This window comes from Pimephales promelas, chromosome 22 (genome assembly GCF_988280905.1).
Source record: "Pimephales promelas chromosome 22, fPimPro1.hap1.1, whole genome shotgun sequence".
In the NCBI taxonomy this organism is placed as follows: Eukaryota; Metazoa; Chordata; class Actinopteri; order Cypriniformes; family Leuciscidae; genus Pimephales; species Pimephales promelas.
Window position 1 is genome coordinate 24,155,984 of NC_142790.1, and position 17,921 is coordinate 24,173,904.

Here is a 17,921-nt window from a genome sequence, read left to right on the forward strand (position 1 = left end):
GTTTTTGCTGACGTCCTTCCTTCTGTCTAACTCTGTCAACAGAATCACATCTCCTTCGCTGAGATCACGTGACCTTGAGTCGGCAGTGTGGCAGACACACTGGACATCCACGCTGTTTACCGTCCAGTCCCGATAGTCACGGCTCAACGCTAACACAGTGGTCATGTTCTCTATGGTGTCGTTTTGGATCGCTCTGCCCTTGCTTTGTGTGTGTGAAAATCTTGGTCCCGTCTACTAATAACTGTTACCATCACGCAACTAATGACTGAAGCTTCACACTTCACATTTCCCGGACTGGCTCTGACCAAGTACTAGAGCTCAGAATATCTCAGTTGCTCACGTATATGGAGAGCATGCGTGTCTGTGTTTATGGGATTTATGGCAGGTTGATGCGAATACCTACCTGTGGAATTAAAAATGGACTTGTATTTGTGGATATGTGTTTTCTTCGTCTGCTTATATTTCAGAAAGTGTTTATTCCTATATGAATTTGTTTCTTTTTAGAGCTTGCATTGGATGAGTGAAAACATATGGAAGCCTGTTTCTTCCTCAGAGTAAACAAAAAAAGGTAATTTTGACTTTATTTCTATTTTGACTGACACTAAGTAACTTTGAACTACATGTCAACTAAGTATCATTAGAGTAATAGTAGACTGTCTGCTTAAAATCTGCTAAAACTTTATTTTGATGGAATAATTCATTATCTCATAATTGTGATTTTAAAATCTCACAGCAACATTATTTATCACAATTGTAATTATCTCTCCTAATTGCGATTATATCTCACAAGTTTCTTTCCAAATTGTGAAAATTGTCACAATTACTTTTACTAATAATTTTTAAATTTATGTCTCGCAATATGAATTTGTTTCTCTTAATTGCAACTTAAAATCTCACAATTGCAACTTTATTTCTTAGAATTGGGATTTTATATCTCACAATTGCGACTTTATTTCACATATTTGCGACTTTTCTCAAAATGTGTGACTTTATCTCACAACTACAGCTTTATATCTCATAATTGGGATTTTAATATCTGACTATTTCTTTTAATTGTGACACATTTGTGACTATTCCTCATAATTGTGACTATATCTCGCAACATTTTTCTCAAATTGTGACTTCTGTACATCACAATTTTAACTTTTACTCATATTGTGATGTATAAAATTACAATTATGAGTTTATTTCTCTTCATTGCATCTTTAGTTCTCCTAATTGTGATTTTATATCTCACAAGTTTCTTTCCAAATTGTGAAAATTGTCACAATTACTTTTACTAATAATTTTTCAATTTATGTCTCGCAATATGAATTTATTTCTCTTAATTGCAACTTAAAAATCTCACAATTGCAAATTTATTTCTTAGAATTGGGATTTTATATCTCACAATTGCGACTTTATTTCACATATTTGCGACTTTTCTCAAAATGTGTGACTTTATCTCACAACTACAGCTTTATATCTCATAATTGGGATTTTAATATCTGACTATTTCTTTTAATTGTGACACATTTGTGACTATTCCTCCTAATTGTGACTATATCTCGCAACATTTTTCTCAAATTGTGACTTCTGTACATCACAATTTTAACTTTTACTCATATTGTGATGTATAAAATTACAATTATGAGTTTATTTCTCTTCATTGCATCTTTAGTTCTCCTAATTGTGATTTTATATCTCACAAGTTTCTTTCCAAATTGTGAAAATTGTCACAATTACTTTTACTAATAATTTTTAAATTTATGTCTCGCAATATGAATTTATTTCTCTTAATTGCAACTTAAAATCTCACAATTGCAACTTTATTTCTTAGAATTGGGATTTTATATCTCACAATTGCGACTTTATTTCACATATTTGCGACTTTTCTCAAATTGTGTGACTTTATCTCACAACTACAGCTTTATATCTCATAATTGGGATTTTAATATCTGACTATTTCTTTTAATTGTGACACATTTGTGACTATTCCTCATAATTGTGACTATATCTCGCAACATTTTTCTCAAATTGTGACTTCTGTACATCACAATTTTAACTTTTACTCATATTGTGATGTATAAAATTACAATTATGAGTTTATTTCTCTTCATTGCATCTTTAGTTCTCCTAATTGTGATTTTATATCTCACAAGTTTCTTTTCCAAATTGTGAAAATTGTCACAATTACTTTTACTAATAATTTTTTAATTTATGTCTCGCAATATGAATTTATTTCTCTTAATTGCAACTTAAAAATCTCACAATTGCAACTTTATTTCTTAGAATTGGGATTTTATATCTCACAATTGCGACTTTATTTCACATATTTGCGACTTTTCTCAAATTGTGTGGCTTTATCTCACAACTACAGCTTTATATCTCATAATTGGGATTTTAATATCTGACTATTTCTTTTAATTGTGACACATTTGTGACTAATCCTCATAATTGTGACTATATCTCGCAACATTTTTCTCAAATTGTGACTTCTGTACATCACAATTTTAACTTTTACTCATATTGTGATGTATAAAATTACAATTATGAGTTTATTTCTCTTCATTGCATCTTTATTTCTCCTAATTGTCATTTTATATCTCACAATGTGACTTTATTCTTGATAATTACCTATTTTATTTTTCACTCTGAGGCAGAATTTTGCTTCCATACATGCGTAAATACACTGTGTCCACAAAAATAAGGCAGAAAATAAGCTAAAAAAAAAAAACCTGTTGAAAGCTCACATTTAAAGAATACCAAAGCTCAGATAAATTCAAGTACTCACCTACTGTACTAGCAGCAAAAAAAGCAGTTCCAGATCCATTGGTTAGAGCCAAGTTATGAGCCAAGACTCAACTTTACCCAGTGGCCAATGGACATTCACAGTGAAGCTGTGCTCAAACCGTGATCACCCAGCTGTGAAAGACAGATCATCTGCTAAGACAATCATCAGCCATCTCACTAGAATAATGAGTCGGTCCATTAAACCAGTGCTTGACATAATGATACTCGCATAGGGATTTGTTTCACACTGTTTTAATGGCCAGCAAACCTTTCATAGATGAACGATATTGTAAATGTTGAGGAAATAATGATTCAGAAAGCCTCTTTTTCTCCTGTGATACTTAAAAACAAACCATGATACCTCATGTGTAAAGTTGTGGTTATACATTTTATTTGAAAAAGATACAGTTCTGTGCTTATTTATATTTCAGATCTCTGGCCCTGTGTTTCAGTCATGTCATGGTGCCGTTTAAAGGAATATTCTGGGTTATCTTAGATCAATGTCTACATCTAGCATTGGTTTAATGCTGTAAATGATGACTAATTCAAGTTGTCCTTCATTTTGTAAAATGTTCATTTTGTTGTGTTTAGAGTAATACACTTAAAATGGAGGACTCATTATTAGTTGCTCCTACAAATTATTCAGTAAAAATGTGCTGTTTGAGTTGTCCAAGAAGCTTTTTTGAGGTGGGATGTACTTTTTTTAGGTTGAGGAACTGGTTGTGTTTCTGAAGGTGTAGTTTGCAGGACTCTTGCTCCTCAATTTACAGTATATTACTGTAAACTATTGCTTTTTGAAATTATTCTGTGTGGTAATCGACACTACCGTTCATAAGTTTGGGGTCAGATTTTTATTTTATTATAATAAAATATTATTTTATTCCGCAAGGATAAATTAAATTGTTTAAAAGGGACGGTAAAAAAACCATAAATAATGTTACAAAACATTTCTGTTACTAATAAATGCTTTTAATTCATTAAACATTCCTGATTTTTTTTATCATGGTTTCCATAAAACCATTAAGCGGTTTTCAACATTAGTAATAATAATTTCTTAAGGAGCAAATCGTCATAAATATAATGATTTTTGAAGGATCATGTGACACTAAAGACTGCATGATACTGAAAATACAGCTTTGCATCACAGGGATAAATTATATCTAATGAAATATTAAATAATGGCAGTTAATATAAATGTATAAAAATATTTTTTTTTAAAAGTTTAATAATAAAAAAAGTGTAATAATATTTCACAATATCACAGGTTTACTATATTTTTGATCAAATAAATGCAGCCTTGGTGTTCATAAAATACTTTTTTCCATAAACAGAAAAAAAAAAAAAAAAAGTACGACCCCAAACTTTTCAACGGTGGTACATGTTATCCAAGGGCCGGATTATGGTCTCACAAGCCCATAAAGTAACCCAGAAGATTCCTAAATATATGGTTGCCCTTGTCCTGCTGATGTGACCGATCCTTAAAAGAGCAATAATGTGTTTCTCCTCATCTCATTCCTTGAAAATTCCTATTTGGCTTTACCTCAAATGATATCTATTTTTTATTTGTATTATTATATATACATATATAATATATTGGTGTGATAAATGGTATATATTCCTAAAGCACTAAATAAATTCTAAATGAAAGCGATCAGCATCTGCAGCAGTATTAAAATGAAACATGGTGTGTACAGTGTAAATGCACATGACTGTAATTTTTGTCTGAGATTATTGATGTTTATTTTTTTATGTTTGTGCTGTACATGTATGTGTGGCTGGGGGTTTGTGGGTGTACGATGGCATACTGTAAGTACATATTGTACTGTATTTATCATTGACATTCTTTGGTCTTAGCTGTGGTATCACACTGGTTTACTGTGTACAAATGGATGTTTTTATATTTATTTTAAGTTCTATGTTTTATAGCTTGCGCAGACGTTTTGGTTGTTAAAAGATGTTCTTTCAACCTCCAAAAGCTTTTTTTTAACTTCTGATTCCTATATTTTCTCCTCCCATCCCACCTCGAAAATTCCTGAATGGTTTATTTGAATATGGATTTACCACAAAATCAACGTGAATCCAAGAATTCATGACCTTTTACACTGTAGAGACGATAAAAATTAAAGTTTGACTAAAAAAAATATATTCTGAAGCCTGTGGTGTTTTTCTTTGGCCAGCACTTCACTGATATGTACGGACTATAATAAAGCAAAGGACGTCTTATATTGAACGCTCTCAGAAGCGTTTAAAGAGCCCTGTGGGATCTCTGGCCCCTGACTTCTGAAATATTGCCTGGTTTGCTCTGGAGAACCTGTAAAATATGAGAGAAAGTGACGTGGTATGGAGGTGATTCAGTGTTCTTCGGCCATCCTAACTGATACCGAATGTCCTGAGGAGACACAAACAGACAAACAAGCAATCAGGAAAGATGGAGCGTTTTTACAAGCCCACATTTGTTACTGTCACTCAACAGGGTTAAAGGGAACATCTCTTTCTCTCTCTTCTCTCCCCACATCATAAGGATTGATTCTTTTCCTAAGGGAAACACATTCCGCTGCACTGAGATTCCCTCCTTTTTTATATCTTCAATCTGACTGCTCTTCTGAAACCACTGACAAACTACACACACGCCACATGGGCTTAGAAGAGTGTTTTATCTTTTGAGAACTTATTTTAAAGCTAAATCTAATGCTGAAAATGTAATAAAGCAGGGCATGAAAATCACACTGATAGCTAAAGGTTCATTGGGGGTTGTGCCGAGCGCCCAGCCATGCGCCCAGCGTTCAAACCGGAAAACGGGTATAAGCATTTCCGGTTTGCAGTAGTTAGGTGATCGCTGAGGGTTTTTTTTTTTTTAATTATAAATTAAAACTAAGCTGTCGGACAATTTCGAATTTGGATGCGAAAATTAGATGAAATTTTTCGCCCTTTCCTGCCTTTTTGAACCGGACTACACAGACAGATAACTGAGATGACGTGACCATGGACGTGACGCGTGACGTTTCCATCGAGGCCTGGCGCCTTGCATACGGCACAACATGAACAACTGTGGTTAAAAAGTATATAAATGTTTAGTATTTTTAGAAAATGAACAATGGTTTCGCTTGATAAGACCCCATTCTCCAGCTGTGATCGTGCAGAGGCTTAGAAGCACTTCAAAGACTTTTGAAACTGCATTCTTTTGGACTTCAACATGTTGCTTGTGATTAACTATGAGGTAAGGATTTTATTCTTTTATACCTTCATAATCATGAATAAATGAGGAGGCGTAAACTTAAATCCTTTGTTTAACATAGTATTCAGGGCTCTGGAAGTCCGATTGGCAATTAGGTGTACATCTTAAATGGGTATTAGCTCCTGTAAACACCAGCTATAAATGTCGCCAACTGCGCTGTGTTTAACGTTACTGTAGTGTTTACCTCAGTAGCTGACGACCGGAAGTAGTTATACCTTTGCTTTCTTGATATGCTTTCCTGGTTTATTTGTACTTGTTTTGTTAGGGTAAGTTATTCTAAAGAAAGAAAAAAAGGCTATAAAGCTCCGCTGCTTAAATTTCCTTTTAGGCATGGAAAATAATAAACAATTTCCAAATAGCTTTAAGCTATATACTATACTATACTATACTATACTATACTATACTATACTATACTATACTTGCTTTATAGCTATACTATAATAGCTATACTCAAGGTAATGTTGGTAGTATAATGAAGTTTTAGTAGCCTAATTGTATTTCATAATAATTCTATAATGGAGGCATTGAGTTTTCATCGTCAGGCCGATACATTGCAATGCACTGATGCTTTTCTAACCATATTTCTATAGTTCAGCATGCCCTCCAAAAGCCAATACCACAACAGAAGCGCTTTATTTTTAGAGTCTAAATTGCTCCTGTAATACTTGGCAGCTAACAATAGCTACAAGTCCATGTCTCATTTATCTGGAATCAAATAGAGGCTGATTGTGTAACAAAATCATTCATTTCTGTTTACCACGAAATGGGTCAATATCTTTCAAACAATCAATCCGCACTGCATGTTTCCCAGTGTGAACAAGCTGCCTTACTGTGTCACATTGTTTCGGTTTTCATTCAGTTCGCAAAATTGGAAAGTTTGGCCTTTGTGGTTTAGAGACGAGGTGTTTGAGTCAGGACATTGATTAGCTGACGTGTCTGAGAAAGATTTGTACAGAAAACAAATTCGGGAATCTCAAAAGCAGCAAAATGGTCTTGCCTTTTAGACCTAAAAAGACCTTTTGTTTTAGAACATCAACCTAGGGAAGCTTGTTTCTGTCACGGAATAAAAAATAAGATATCTCACAATTCTGTTTATTTATTTTTTATTATTATTTTATACCTTGCAATTGCAAATTCTAAACTCGTAATTGCGAGTTTACATCTTGCAATTCTGACTTTTTCCCACAGGTAATGCTGCGTTCATGGCATGTCTTACTCATAGGTCATACTTAATACTAATTACAAAATGACAACGTGACATTCTCTAAGCTGTTGTTGCACTTAGAATTGTGCTTTTTTATGACAAAATTAATTGGCAGTGGTCAGGTGTTACAGAGGTCGCATGATATAAGTGGGAGCTCTCAGAAAATTCCCAGTTTACAAGCTGTATAATGAGTTCTACGACAACGTAAACATGGCAATTTTATAATTACAATAATTACAACATGGCATGAACGCACCTTTACATCTCGCAATTCTGACTTTTTTTTCTCCAAATTTTGTGAACATTTTGTAATTCAGTATTCTGCCATGGAATAAACACATAAAAATGTTTTGTTCTCTCACAAATGTGAGTTCACATCTCACAATTCGTACTTTTCTTCTCCGAGTTACCAGTCAACATCTAGCAATTCTGACTTTTTTCCTCAGAATTGTTCGGAAAAAGTCTGAATTGCAAGATATAAACTCAGAATTGTAAGGAAAAAGTCTGAATTGTGAGATATAAACTCAGAATTGTGAGGAAAAAGTCTGAATTGTGAGATATAAACTATTGTGAGGAAAAAGTCTGAATTGCGAGATATAAAGTCAGAATTGTGAGGTAAAAGTATGAATTGTGAGATAAAATCTCAGAATTGTGAGGTAAAAGTGTGAATTGTGAGATATAAATTCAGAATTGTGAGGAAAAAGTCTGAATTGTGAGATTTAAACTCAGAATTGTGAGGTTAAAGTATGAATTGTGAGATATAAACTCCGAATTGTGAGGTAAAAGTCTGAATTGTGAGATATAGGCTAAACTCTGAATTGTGAGGAAAAAGTCTGAATTGTGAGATGTAAACTCAGAATTGCTGAGGAAAATGTTTTTGTTCCATTGTGGAAACAGGTTTCCATCAATCTTACCCCAATTGCATCAGAAAACTGTCTCCGCTGTCCTTTCTGTTTCCTGTCGGTGTTCTGTGCGAGGTCTCCCACTGGACTGTGTCTCATTCGTGGTTGGAAAGGACTACAGAGGCATTCATACTGATTTTGTAGTGCTGGGAGACTGTAGATATTGTACAGGTCTTTGTGATTCGGTAATGGTTGGAGCTTCTGTTCCCCATGACTGCCCTGTACCTGAGTCCCTCTGTAACCTCTTACTCGTGCCACTCTCCGGATCACCACCCTGTGTCTGGCTGCGGTTGGCAGGCCATCGGCGGGCAATGACGACCCGAGGTGTGCCACCTTAGCCAGGTGCCGATGGCTCCATTCAAGTTTTTTTCCAGATGCCTCTTTCCGAAAAGCTTCAGGACTCCTTGTTTCGTGGCTTGCCTTGACAAATCCGTCGCACCGCCAGCCTTTGCTTTCCACCGTCATTTGTTCACGAGACGTTTCAGGAAGCCACTCTATCATTGGCAGAATCCTGCTTACCTCTACGATATGTACTTGCATTGAGTTCTCACTGGCAATATTTTGTCTCTGGGTCTTTGAATCGCTAGATTCACTGGGATTTATGGGTACACAGCTTGTGTCTGGTGCACTTGATCTCTCACTGGTAATGTTCACATTCAGGTTGGCAGATTTAGCAGGGACGAGAGTTATTTGTGATGCTTTCCATCTTGAGTTTGCTCTATCTGATGCATTTGATCCAGATACACACGACCTGGGCTGAGCGAATAAATGAGGGGACAAAATGAAGTTCTTCTCATCCAAGTAACTGCATTTGTACCTAACCTTCTGTTTAGAGTCCCGGTATCGATGAAATCCATTTTTATCTGTTAAAAAAAATAAGTAGGGGGTGGGGGAAATTAGTGTAAAATGCGAACAAAAAAATCAAGTAAAAATGTGAAATATTACTAAAATTTAAGTGAACTTTCTATGTGGATAATATAATTCATTCATGTGATGCAAAGCTGAATTTCCAGCATCATTACTCCAGTATTAAGTGTCACATGATCCTTCATAAATCACTCTAATATTCTGATTTGCTGCTCAAGAAACATTTATTATTATTATCAATGTTTAAATCAGTTGTGCGTTTAATATTTTGTGGGAACCATGATAAAATAATAGCTATTATTTGAAACAGAAAATAATTCAAATAAATCATACTCATCCAAAGAGTTGATTGTATTTGACATCACGATTAACTTCTCAACTCATGAATACAAACAGATAATGATGGGAAATGTAGTTTGGTCTCAAAATTCTGTGTCCTGATGAAAGAGCCAAATAAGTAGTGTTTTCTGGAAAGCTTTATTACTATTCTTCATTGCTACTTCAATTGTATATAGGTGCAAATTAGCACACTACCACTTTTTGAACTAATTTTGCAAACGCTCCTACAAAAGGATAACTGGAAAGGCTTTGGATGATCTATTACTAACTGCAACACGCCTGCCGGTCATTTTTAAGTAATCCTGTGAACCCTGAAAATTTTTGTCATTTTTTTGTGTTTTGAGAGCATCCTCACATGCATTTGAGTAAAGATAAACATTATTGTTTAACATGGTTATTTCTATAACATAATAAGTGTTAAAGTCCCTGTAAAGTCAAAATTAAGTATGTGTTCTGAGTTTGTCACACCACAGAAAAATGTGTTATTAGCCACCCAGCCAAATTTGAATGACACATAAAATAAGCTATCAAAATCTTGAAAAAATGAGCAGTTATCTCTGTTCTCAAACGCTGGGGGCGTGTCCGATGGCTGCGTTGAAACCACGCCCACTCGCGGGAAAGCTGTCGACGGTGATATCTGATACTGCTTTCGGGACGGGAGAATGAACGCTGAGGCGGGAGAAAATTCGCGGTGAGATCGTTTGTGCCCCGTTCACCAGCAACAGCTGATTATCAGTGAATCCCAGTTGTCTCTGAGGAAAGTTTATAAAACGATCCCGTGTAAAATGATCACTTCAGAGGCGGGTGTTGGCGGTGATCCTCAGCTCTTCATCAAGGTTGGCTCTCTAAAAACCTCTTCTTGATGTGATCGTTTTTAGGGAATTTAAATAAAGATACCGATCTGTTTTGTATGATCGCATTCAGGTAGTGGCCTATGCATTTCTGTGTTGAAGGCATAGCTAGCTAGAAAACTGTAGCAAACTCAGCTGTAGTAACTAATAGTACTGACAGTCACTCGTGATTGAGCGGTGAATGCGAATGTGATCAAATAGGGGTGTGTCCAGGAGCTCATGGGCTCCGGTGCGTCATCGAGCCCTGTTTTAGCCCCGCCCAAACAATCCGTAAAATTGCAATGGGGAAAAACTGTTTAACGGTCTAACTGCACATTTCAGTACTTCACAGTTCACAGTCTTTGTAATATGTTTTAGCAATACATATATGTAACATTTATAATGTGTTTAGAACTTTTTTGTAGAATTGCCTTTACAGGGACTTTAAACACTCCCCCTATCATGGGTCTTTAGATGTCCCCGGGGCTGCAATACAAATGCCGTGAGGTCTGAGCTCTGTTCGGTCGATGATTAATCACAGGTCCGGTTTTTAAATGTCAAGTCTGACCCCAGCGTGGCCCGGCTCTGATCGATGTCCCACTCTACGGCCATCTTTCAGAAAGCGGCGCCGACGCTGTGGGACTCAGCATGACTCACTGTTTGCTTCAAAGAAGGTGAGTGGTGAAGGATTTAAATGCAAATGTGCTCAACATCTAACTTTTGGTGAGCAGGGAGAGATCCATAATCTGAGACCACTAACTAAAATGTGAGATTAACCATATACCTAAACCTACCCATAACCATAACTTATCCTTAAAATAAGTGAATAACACTGATGTTGAAGCACCTAACCCTGGTTGACATAAACCGCAAACTTGTCCCTCAAATCTGATTGGTTGATTGGAATGATGTTTCAAGATCCAAGGTTGTGTTTTACTTGGTGAAATCAGGTTCTGCTGTCTGAACATGCTTTAAAATAAAGGTTCTCCATTAGTTCTTTAGTTGAAAATAATCGTTTTTTAGGTTTTTTTTCTCAGTTTGAAAGCAAGAAATAAGGTAGAATCTTACATATTTTGTCTGTGTTTGCCATAGCTTTAAAAAAAAAAGAAATCCAATTTTTACTATGGTGGTAGATTTAAACAACATCTGGCTTATATTTTCTCCCATGAGACCTCTAATGTGCAATATTAATGTTTTTCACAACATTTTTAGAAGATGCTAATTTCTGGAGTTTGGAAAAATATTACAGATATGCACTATTATAAGCTTTCATTTTCTTTGTCAGCTAGAATGTTTTCACACATAAATGATTTATTAATAAGTAAGGTTAATTTGCGCATAAAAATATATTTATTATAGATGTATATGGAGAAATATTATTAGGGTTATAATAATGTATCTACAAGTAAAAAAAAAACCAAAAATGACCTAAAAAATGCATCCTGTACACAGATTCCAACTGATAAGCTCCAAAACACAATCCTGAATTGAATTGAGTTTGTATGGAAATGCACTGAGTGCTTTTTATGCAAATTACTAGTTGACGAACCGGCCTCATTTAAATTAACTTGGATTCACCAACAATGATGAACGATGACCATAAGGGGTTTCTGTGCACACGCACCTGTTGCATTGGAACTTTTCTGCGAGCTTAAATAAGCAATATGTGCAAAATTATCAGTATAAGGCCCAATACCATTAAAGTGGCATACTTTATCTTTGCAAGAAAAAAGTTCAAGACTAGTAAAGCTTCTTTTTTTCCCCCTCAAGAGTTAATTGCAGTGAGTTGGGTCGATAATGGTATCAGTTACCATAATTGTATATGATTTGAGCACATGACTCAATACCAGAGTGGTGCTGTGAGTGAAGTGTCATTTGTGCATCTACGGTAGTCAGTTGGCAGTCCTGGCTCATACACTGCCCTTGTTGACATTCGCCATGAGGCTACTTGAAGTTACTCAGAAAAAAATAAAATGCTGTGTAATTTAAAATAATAGGTGGAACAGAGAGCAGATTTAAATCCGTGATATTTCTCTGGATAAGATACTGGCCCTAAAGTCACCATAAAATCAAAATGTACAAATCTTGTTTTTAATTTAATATTGCAGTTTTTTGCACCTTGCACTTTTTTCTTCTTCATTTGCCCTCATAATCTTTAATCAAAAAAACGTCCCCTTCCTCTTACAGCGATATCTCTTCTCTGATGATGTGTTTACTGGCGTGAGGGCGGGACAACCTGTCACTCACATGATATCGACCAATAGCAAATCACAGGCATCCAATCAATTCCCAATGGACAAAATTAAGTCCCGTCTACTTCTTGTTCGAAAGGGAAGAAGTAAGAAAAGCAAAGAAATTCCAGTAGCACCTTAATGGAGTACATGAGATCCACAGGGAGGAGTCGGATCAAGATCCAAGGGGTGGAGATGGGTAGGATTAGGGTTGGGTTTAGGGATCAAGGGGCGGAGTTGGGTAGGTCTGTGGTGGAAGGAGTTAGATCTGGATCCGACTCCTCCCTGTGGATTTCATGTTCCGCAGTGAGAACCATATCGGAAATTCTCCCTTTCCAGTCAAAACAATCGTAAATAGCTCAAACAAACAAGAATTACCAGTTAAAACAGAAAAAAAACCTTTGCAAATGAAGCATGAGCTCATATCTGTATGTAGAAACCCCTACATGCTGAGTGATTGGCAGGAAGTCGTTCTTTTCAGTCTCGATACACACTGCGAGGGGATTTTGAGGCATGCTGGGTAGAAAGCTCGACTCTGTGGCAGACAAATGTTTGCGCCACACATAATGGATGGCTCCAGATCCCTACAGAGAATTCCCCATAGCAGCAGGTGAAAGCAACAGTGTAATTAGACACAGGTTCACAGGGCTGCAAACATTAAGAGAAACATTCGGCTACATCGCCTATTATCTCTTCTCCTGCTGCTTGAACTTAACCATGTTTAAGAGAACTCTGTGGGACCGTCATTCAAGACTCTGATTAGCCATTTCAGAGAGTGTATTGATTTTTCTTTGGCAGCATTTTACTCCTACCAACCAGATTCATTATGATGCAAGCCATTACTTAGTAGGTCCCCTGACTGAGGGGGCATTTACATGACCGTTTTCTACTAAAAACTGCATTTTTGTATGCGTTTTGGCCGTTCAATTACGCAACAATGGCGTTTTAGGGGCCTGAAAACGCAAACTTTTGAAAACGGGTTTGAAAGTGCAAGTTTTTGAAAACGATACCGTTATAGTCTCCGTGTAAACGACAAAAAGGGCATAATTGTGAAAACGGTGAGTGAAGTCATGCACATGCGTATTATGTGTTTTGTGTTTCTTTACAAAGTGACATCGCCAACTACTGGCCTGTCATGCATAATACAGTAGTTTTAGTCATTTTCGCAGAGCCGTGTAAACAGTTGTTGTGAAAAACACAAAGGAAAAAACGTTTCTGTTTTTAGTACGTGTAAACGTACCCTGATTATGAACGGGTTTGATTGCTTACCGTTGATTCCGCTATCCGTATCGGAACATTCCCAAGCACAGCAAAGATTCCTCTCCTCACCTTTTCTGTGGAAACATTGTGGGTTAAATGCGTAAAAGACCTGAATTTTCCAAATACATATTTTAAAAGTGTTTTTATGTTCTCTGAAAATCGAAAGATTGAAAAACAATTTTTCTAAATATCACATTTGCCCAATAAACATTTGGAGATTGCAGATTGCTGTAAATGAGAATTTGATGAGACACAACATGCAGAATTATATATATATATATATATATATAATTACATATGATAAACATTTCTATTCTATTTCTATTTAATTATTAAATTATATTGTTGCAAATTTTACATATAATTAAAATTTCATATATATATATATCAGTGTTTCCTCTAGGATTTTTCCAAGCTGTGGGGGCAGGCCCATTTCCCCGGTGGGGGGGGCCTTGTCTCCCCAAAGTATTATAATCGATCATGCGCATCCCGTGTGCAGAATGATGCACTTGAAGCAACACCAAGTCACAGCAAGCAATGCTTCACATTGAAAAGAACATAGCGAAGGGATTATATCTATAATATGCTTAGTAGGGCTGGACGATTTGGGGAAAATGTCATATTGCCATTGCAATTACTGAGGTCAATATTGCAATTGTGATATGCGATTCCGATATAATAAAATGGTTTCATGAGTCCAACTTGCTTGGTTCTAAAGTAAAATGCACACACAGATTAGTGATCATTCTGTGTATTAATGTTTATTTCTCAACTCAAACTACAGACAACAACTAAATGATTGATAACACCTAATGATCAATAAACCATCAACCAAACCATCATTACAGTGAAAGCTATCAACTTTTTTTTAAAAAATTATTAGGCTAAAAAAAAAATTTAACAAATTTTAAATTAAGTGAACTTCAAACAATCCCCACATAAACCCATAATAAAAACCATATTTACCTGTGCCCTTCCTGTCTAAACAGGTAGGATACAGAAATTGAATAAAGTTATCAAACAGTATGTGCTGCATGAATTATAAATTATATATAGAATAATCCTTATTAAAGCTACAAAAGTTCTTTAGTCAAGATCAGTGAGTAATTTTCTAATTTCCCTTTATTCTTTTAACTTGACTGACAGAACGCTTTATTCGCTGCTGGCCCTTTAAGAGCACCCGTTGCCGAGACGCGGATCTCACATGCGCCTCATAGCACAACTCCTTTCGTCCTTAAGGCTTTTCTTACGTTATGAAGATACTCGACAAAACGACATTTTGGCATAATTGTGTGTGTTATTGTTCGTTCAAGCTCGAAAGAGAACTGTAATCTGGCACGCGTCAGTGCATGCGCATTATGGCGCGCGTCTTTCTGCGAGTCTCATTTAGGGCATTCACAGGCAGCTTTTCAGTTCTTGTCGTGCAAAATGCGAAAAGGCATTTGCACGAATAAGAACAGGATCGTGTAACACTAGTCAAAGGATGATAAAAAAGAAGAGATGCTGCGTTAATAGCCCTAATTTGTTTATTTCATATAAAATCGCGGCATTTTGCGTTATATAATTGCATAGGTTTGAGATCGCTATTACGATTGCGATATGATTAATCGTGCAGCACTAATGCTAGTGTATTCTATATGCAACAGTTTTTTGAGCCTTTTCTTTTAACAGTTTTAAATTTCAGTGCGCATGAAGAACAAGCACTCTCTCGACTCCATGCTGTAATCTTACATAAAGGGAATGTGAAAGGTATGGGCAATAAACTCCACTCCAGCAAGATAAAGTCATTTTATGAAAACCATAGACCTTTATGCTTTATCTACAAATGAAGTATAATAATGGGAATATTTACCTTGAAGAGAGTGTCGTCGTGTCGCAAACGAACGCGACGAGCTGTGTGAATTCTGAATGGAAGATGACTTTCCGTTAACTTTAACTTAGCGACTAAAATTACACATTATGCAATGACTTTAGAAGTCTTGGAATATAGGGTGAAAACTTGATTGTGCTTTACAAAGTTTTTTATGCCTTTAGTGGGGCTTAACAAAATAACATAATACTATGCAGAATATCGGACGTCACTGAGAAGCTGCAGCCGTGGCGGGAGGATTTTAAGTGTGGCGGCCCGCCACGGGAGAATGAATGTAGAGGAAACACTGTATATATATATATATATATATATATCTCGCACACACGCATACAGTATACATGTATATGAAATTTTTATTGTAAAATTAAAATAACTGTAACAGATTTTTGTTTTTTGTAATTTGAACAGTATTGTACTGAAATATGTACAGTATACTACTGTTAAATGTGCCAACAGTATAAAATAGCCAAGGATTATGGGAAAATTTGTGTTTACTACTGTAATTATTGTCTACTGTAAATCATAAAAAATCTAATTATGCAATAGGAAATCAATTCTGATACTGTAAATAAAAATACAGTTGTTGTACTCATGAATACAATATACACTATCATTCCTGTAAATTAAAATATGGTACTTGTACTGTAAAAGAAACAAAGTACTCATACTTTAAATATTAATACAGTATACAATTGTATTACTGTAAATGAAATTACAATACTGTAAACACTTTTACAGTAACCTTTTTACAGATACACATTTATGATTGTTGTCGTATGATAATATCAAATTCATCTTACATAGACCTATCACAGAAATACTATTCACACTCGTTTAAATCTCATTACTTGACAAAAGCTACTTTAAACGCTATCTTTTAGCAATTAAATGTGATTTTATAGATTTGCTAACTAAACAATAGTGGAGTCAAAAATGAAACAGAAAGGACTGACGGGACACTTTATGACACAACAGCTAGTGTGTTGTATTCATCATAATAGGTGTTGAATTGCTTCAGATGCGATGGAAACAAAACAATAGAAGCTCTTTACTATAGCAAACAAAGTCAGTTCCTGCAAGTAAGCAGTCAAAAGAATCGAGCATATACAATGCTAACAGATTTGCTGTGAATGTACCTAGAGCTCATCAAATCTCTCATTTTATAGAGAATGACTCGATAGCCCAGGATCAATGAGTCATGGAAGTCCATAACTATTCCCGGCTATTGTTTTCCATTACCGACACCTCATATCAGCCCGATGCACAACACAAGCCACCTCTAACACCTCTAAAGCACACTTTTTGGGAAATCGTAATGCACAAGCGAGATAAAGTAGAGTCATTTTCTCCGTTACAGCCCTGCTCAGTGCAGCATAGAAAACTGAAATGGGTTGTTTTGATGGTGTGGAAACTTCATTCCTCTAGCAGATTGTATTGTACAGCGGTACTGAGAGAGCCAACACTGCTTCCCATCTAGAGTAAAACACTCAGAGGTCTGCATTCGACAAAATTTAAATTAAGATATAAATTCACATTGTGAGATTAAGTCAAAACTGGAAGATATAAAGTCACAATTATTATTAAGTGGAAATGGGCTTCCATAACACAGAGAGGACGGAAAACAAAACTTTAAGATTTAGATGTTTACATCTAATGAAGCCTGTTTCCACTTCAGAGTAAAAAATAAATAAATAAAACTGGTAATTGTGGAAACAAGTTCAAAATAAAAAAGAAATAGTCAAAGAATTCTGTGAATAAGTCAACATTTTAGATTAGATTAGATAAATAGATCAACATGTGTCAACATGCAAACCAAATTGTGTAATTAAGAAGTTTAAAATGCTGGAAAAATTATAGTCAAATCAAACTAATAACTGTACCTATTTTTCTTCTGTTTATCTTCCTTGAGCTGCATATTGGCACACATTTTTCTCGTGGTCTCTTCTGAATGCTTTGACATTGCTAATGTTCACACCCAATGCCATAATTACACAAGAGAGACGCAACAGTAACCAGGAACTTGGACACACTTCAGTGACTGGTCAAGCTGACGTGTATGAGGCTGATCTTCCAGAGAAACACAAAATAGTTTATATAAAGTAATTTTTACTTGTTATTAGAATGGTTGAATTGGATCATCGAAGGTCAGCAGCAAATACATTGGTTAATAAAGGGAGATTAAATGTACAATGTGCAATTATTTAGTATTTAATTATTGTAGGTTTGCATAATATTCTGAGATTGCATTTCATTTTTTATTCATTATCGACACCAAATCTGTTTTTGTGAGATGCCTGCTCACATTTAATCGAGATTACTATTACCATCATGTCCACACAACAGCTCTGCACTCACTCACGGTTTCTGTCAAGACAGAAGAGGTGTCAGTCAATAAATGGGAAAACAAAGTA

At 35.6% G+C, this 17,921-nt stretch overlaps 2 protein-coding genes across 3 annotated transcripts in view; one reads left to right on the forward strand and one right to left on the reverse strand.

Annotated features, from left to right (window-relative positions):
• plppr5b (phospholipid phosphatase related 5b) overlaps positions 1 to 4,917 on the forward strand; it is a 52,229-nt gene extending 47,312 nt beyond the window's left edge. For both annotated transcript variants that reach the window (XM_089125641.1, XM_089125640.1), the window contains one exon: positions 43 to 4,917. In XM_089125641.1, coding sequence (XP_088981767.1) covers positions 43 to 136 — 94 coding nt within the window. In that variant the 3' untranslated portion in view covers positions 137 to 4,917. The remainder of the gene's footprint in view (positions 1 to 42) is intronic.
• Positions 3,466 to 17,425, reverse strand: LOC120478883 (uncharacterized). The gene is made up of 4 exons (XM_039671065.2): positions 17,391 to 17,425; positions 13,650 to 13,714; positions 8,126 to 8,976; positions 3,466 to 5,161 (listed from the first exon to the last, which is right to left on the reverse strand). The coding sequence occupies exons 1-4, from the start codon at positions 17,423 to 17,425 to the stop codon at positions 5,018 to 5,020; spliced, it is 1,095 nt and encodes a 364-aa protein (XP_039526999.2). The 3' UTR covers positions 3,466 to 5,017.
• Between the last annotated feature and the right edge of the window lie 496 nt (positions 17,426 to 17,921).

Excerpts from the sequence above, each read along its gene's own strand:
- LOC120478883 (XM_039671065.2), bottom strand. The coding sequence starts at position 17,425 with ATGCAGCTCAAGGAAGATAAACAGAAGAAAAATAG. Across the intron at positions 8,977-13,649 it reads TACGGATAGCGGAATCAACG|ATAAAAATGGATTTCATCGA; the intron begins GTAAGCAATCAA and ends TTTTTTTAACAG. Across the intron at positions 5,162-8,125 it reads AGTTTTCTGATGCAATTGGG|GACATTCGGTATCAGTTAGG; the intron begins GTAAGATTGATG and ends GTGTCTCCTCAG.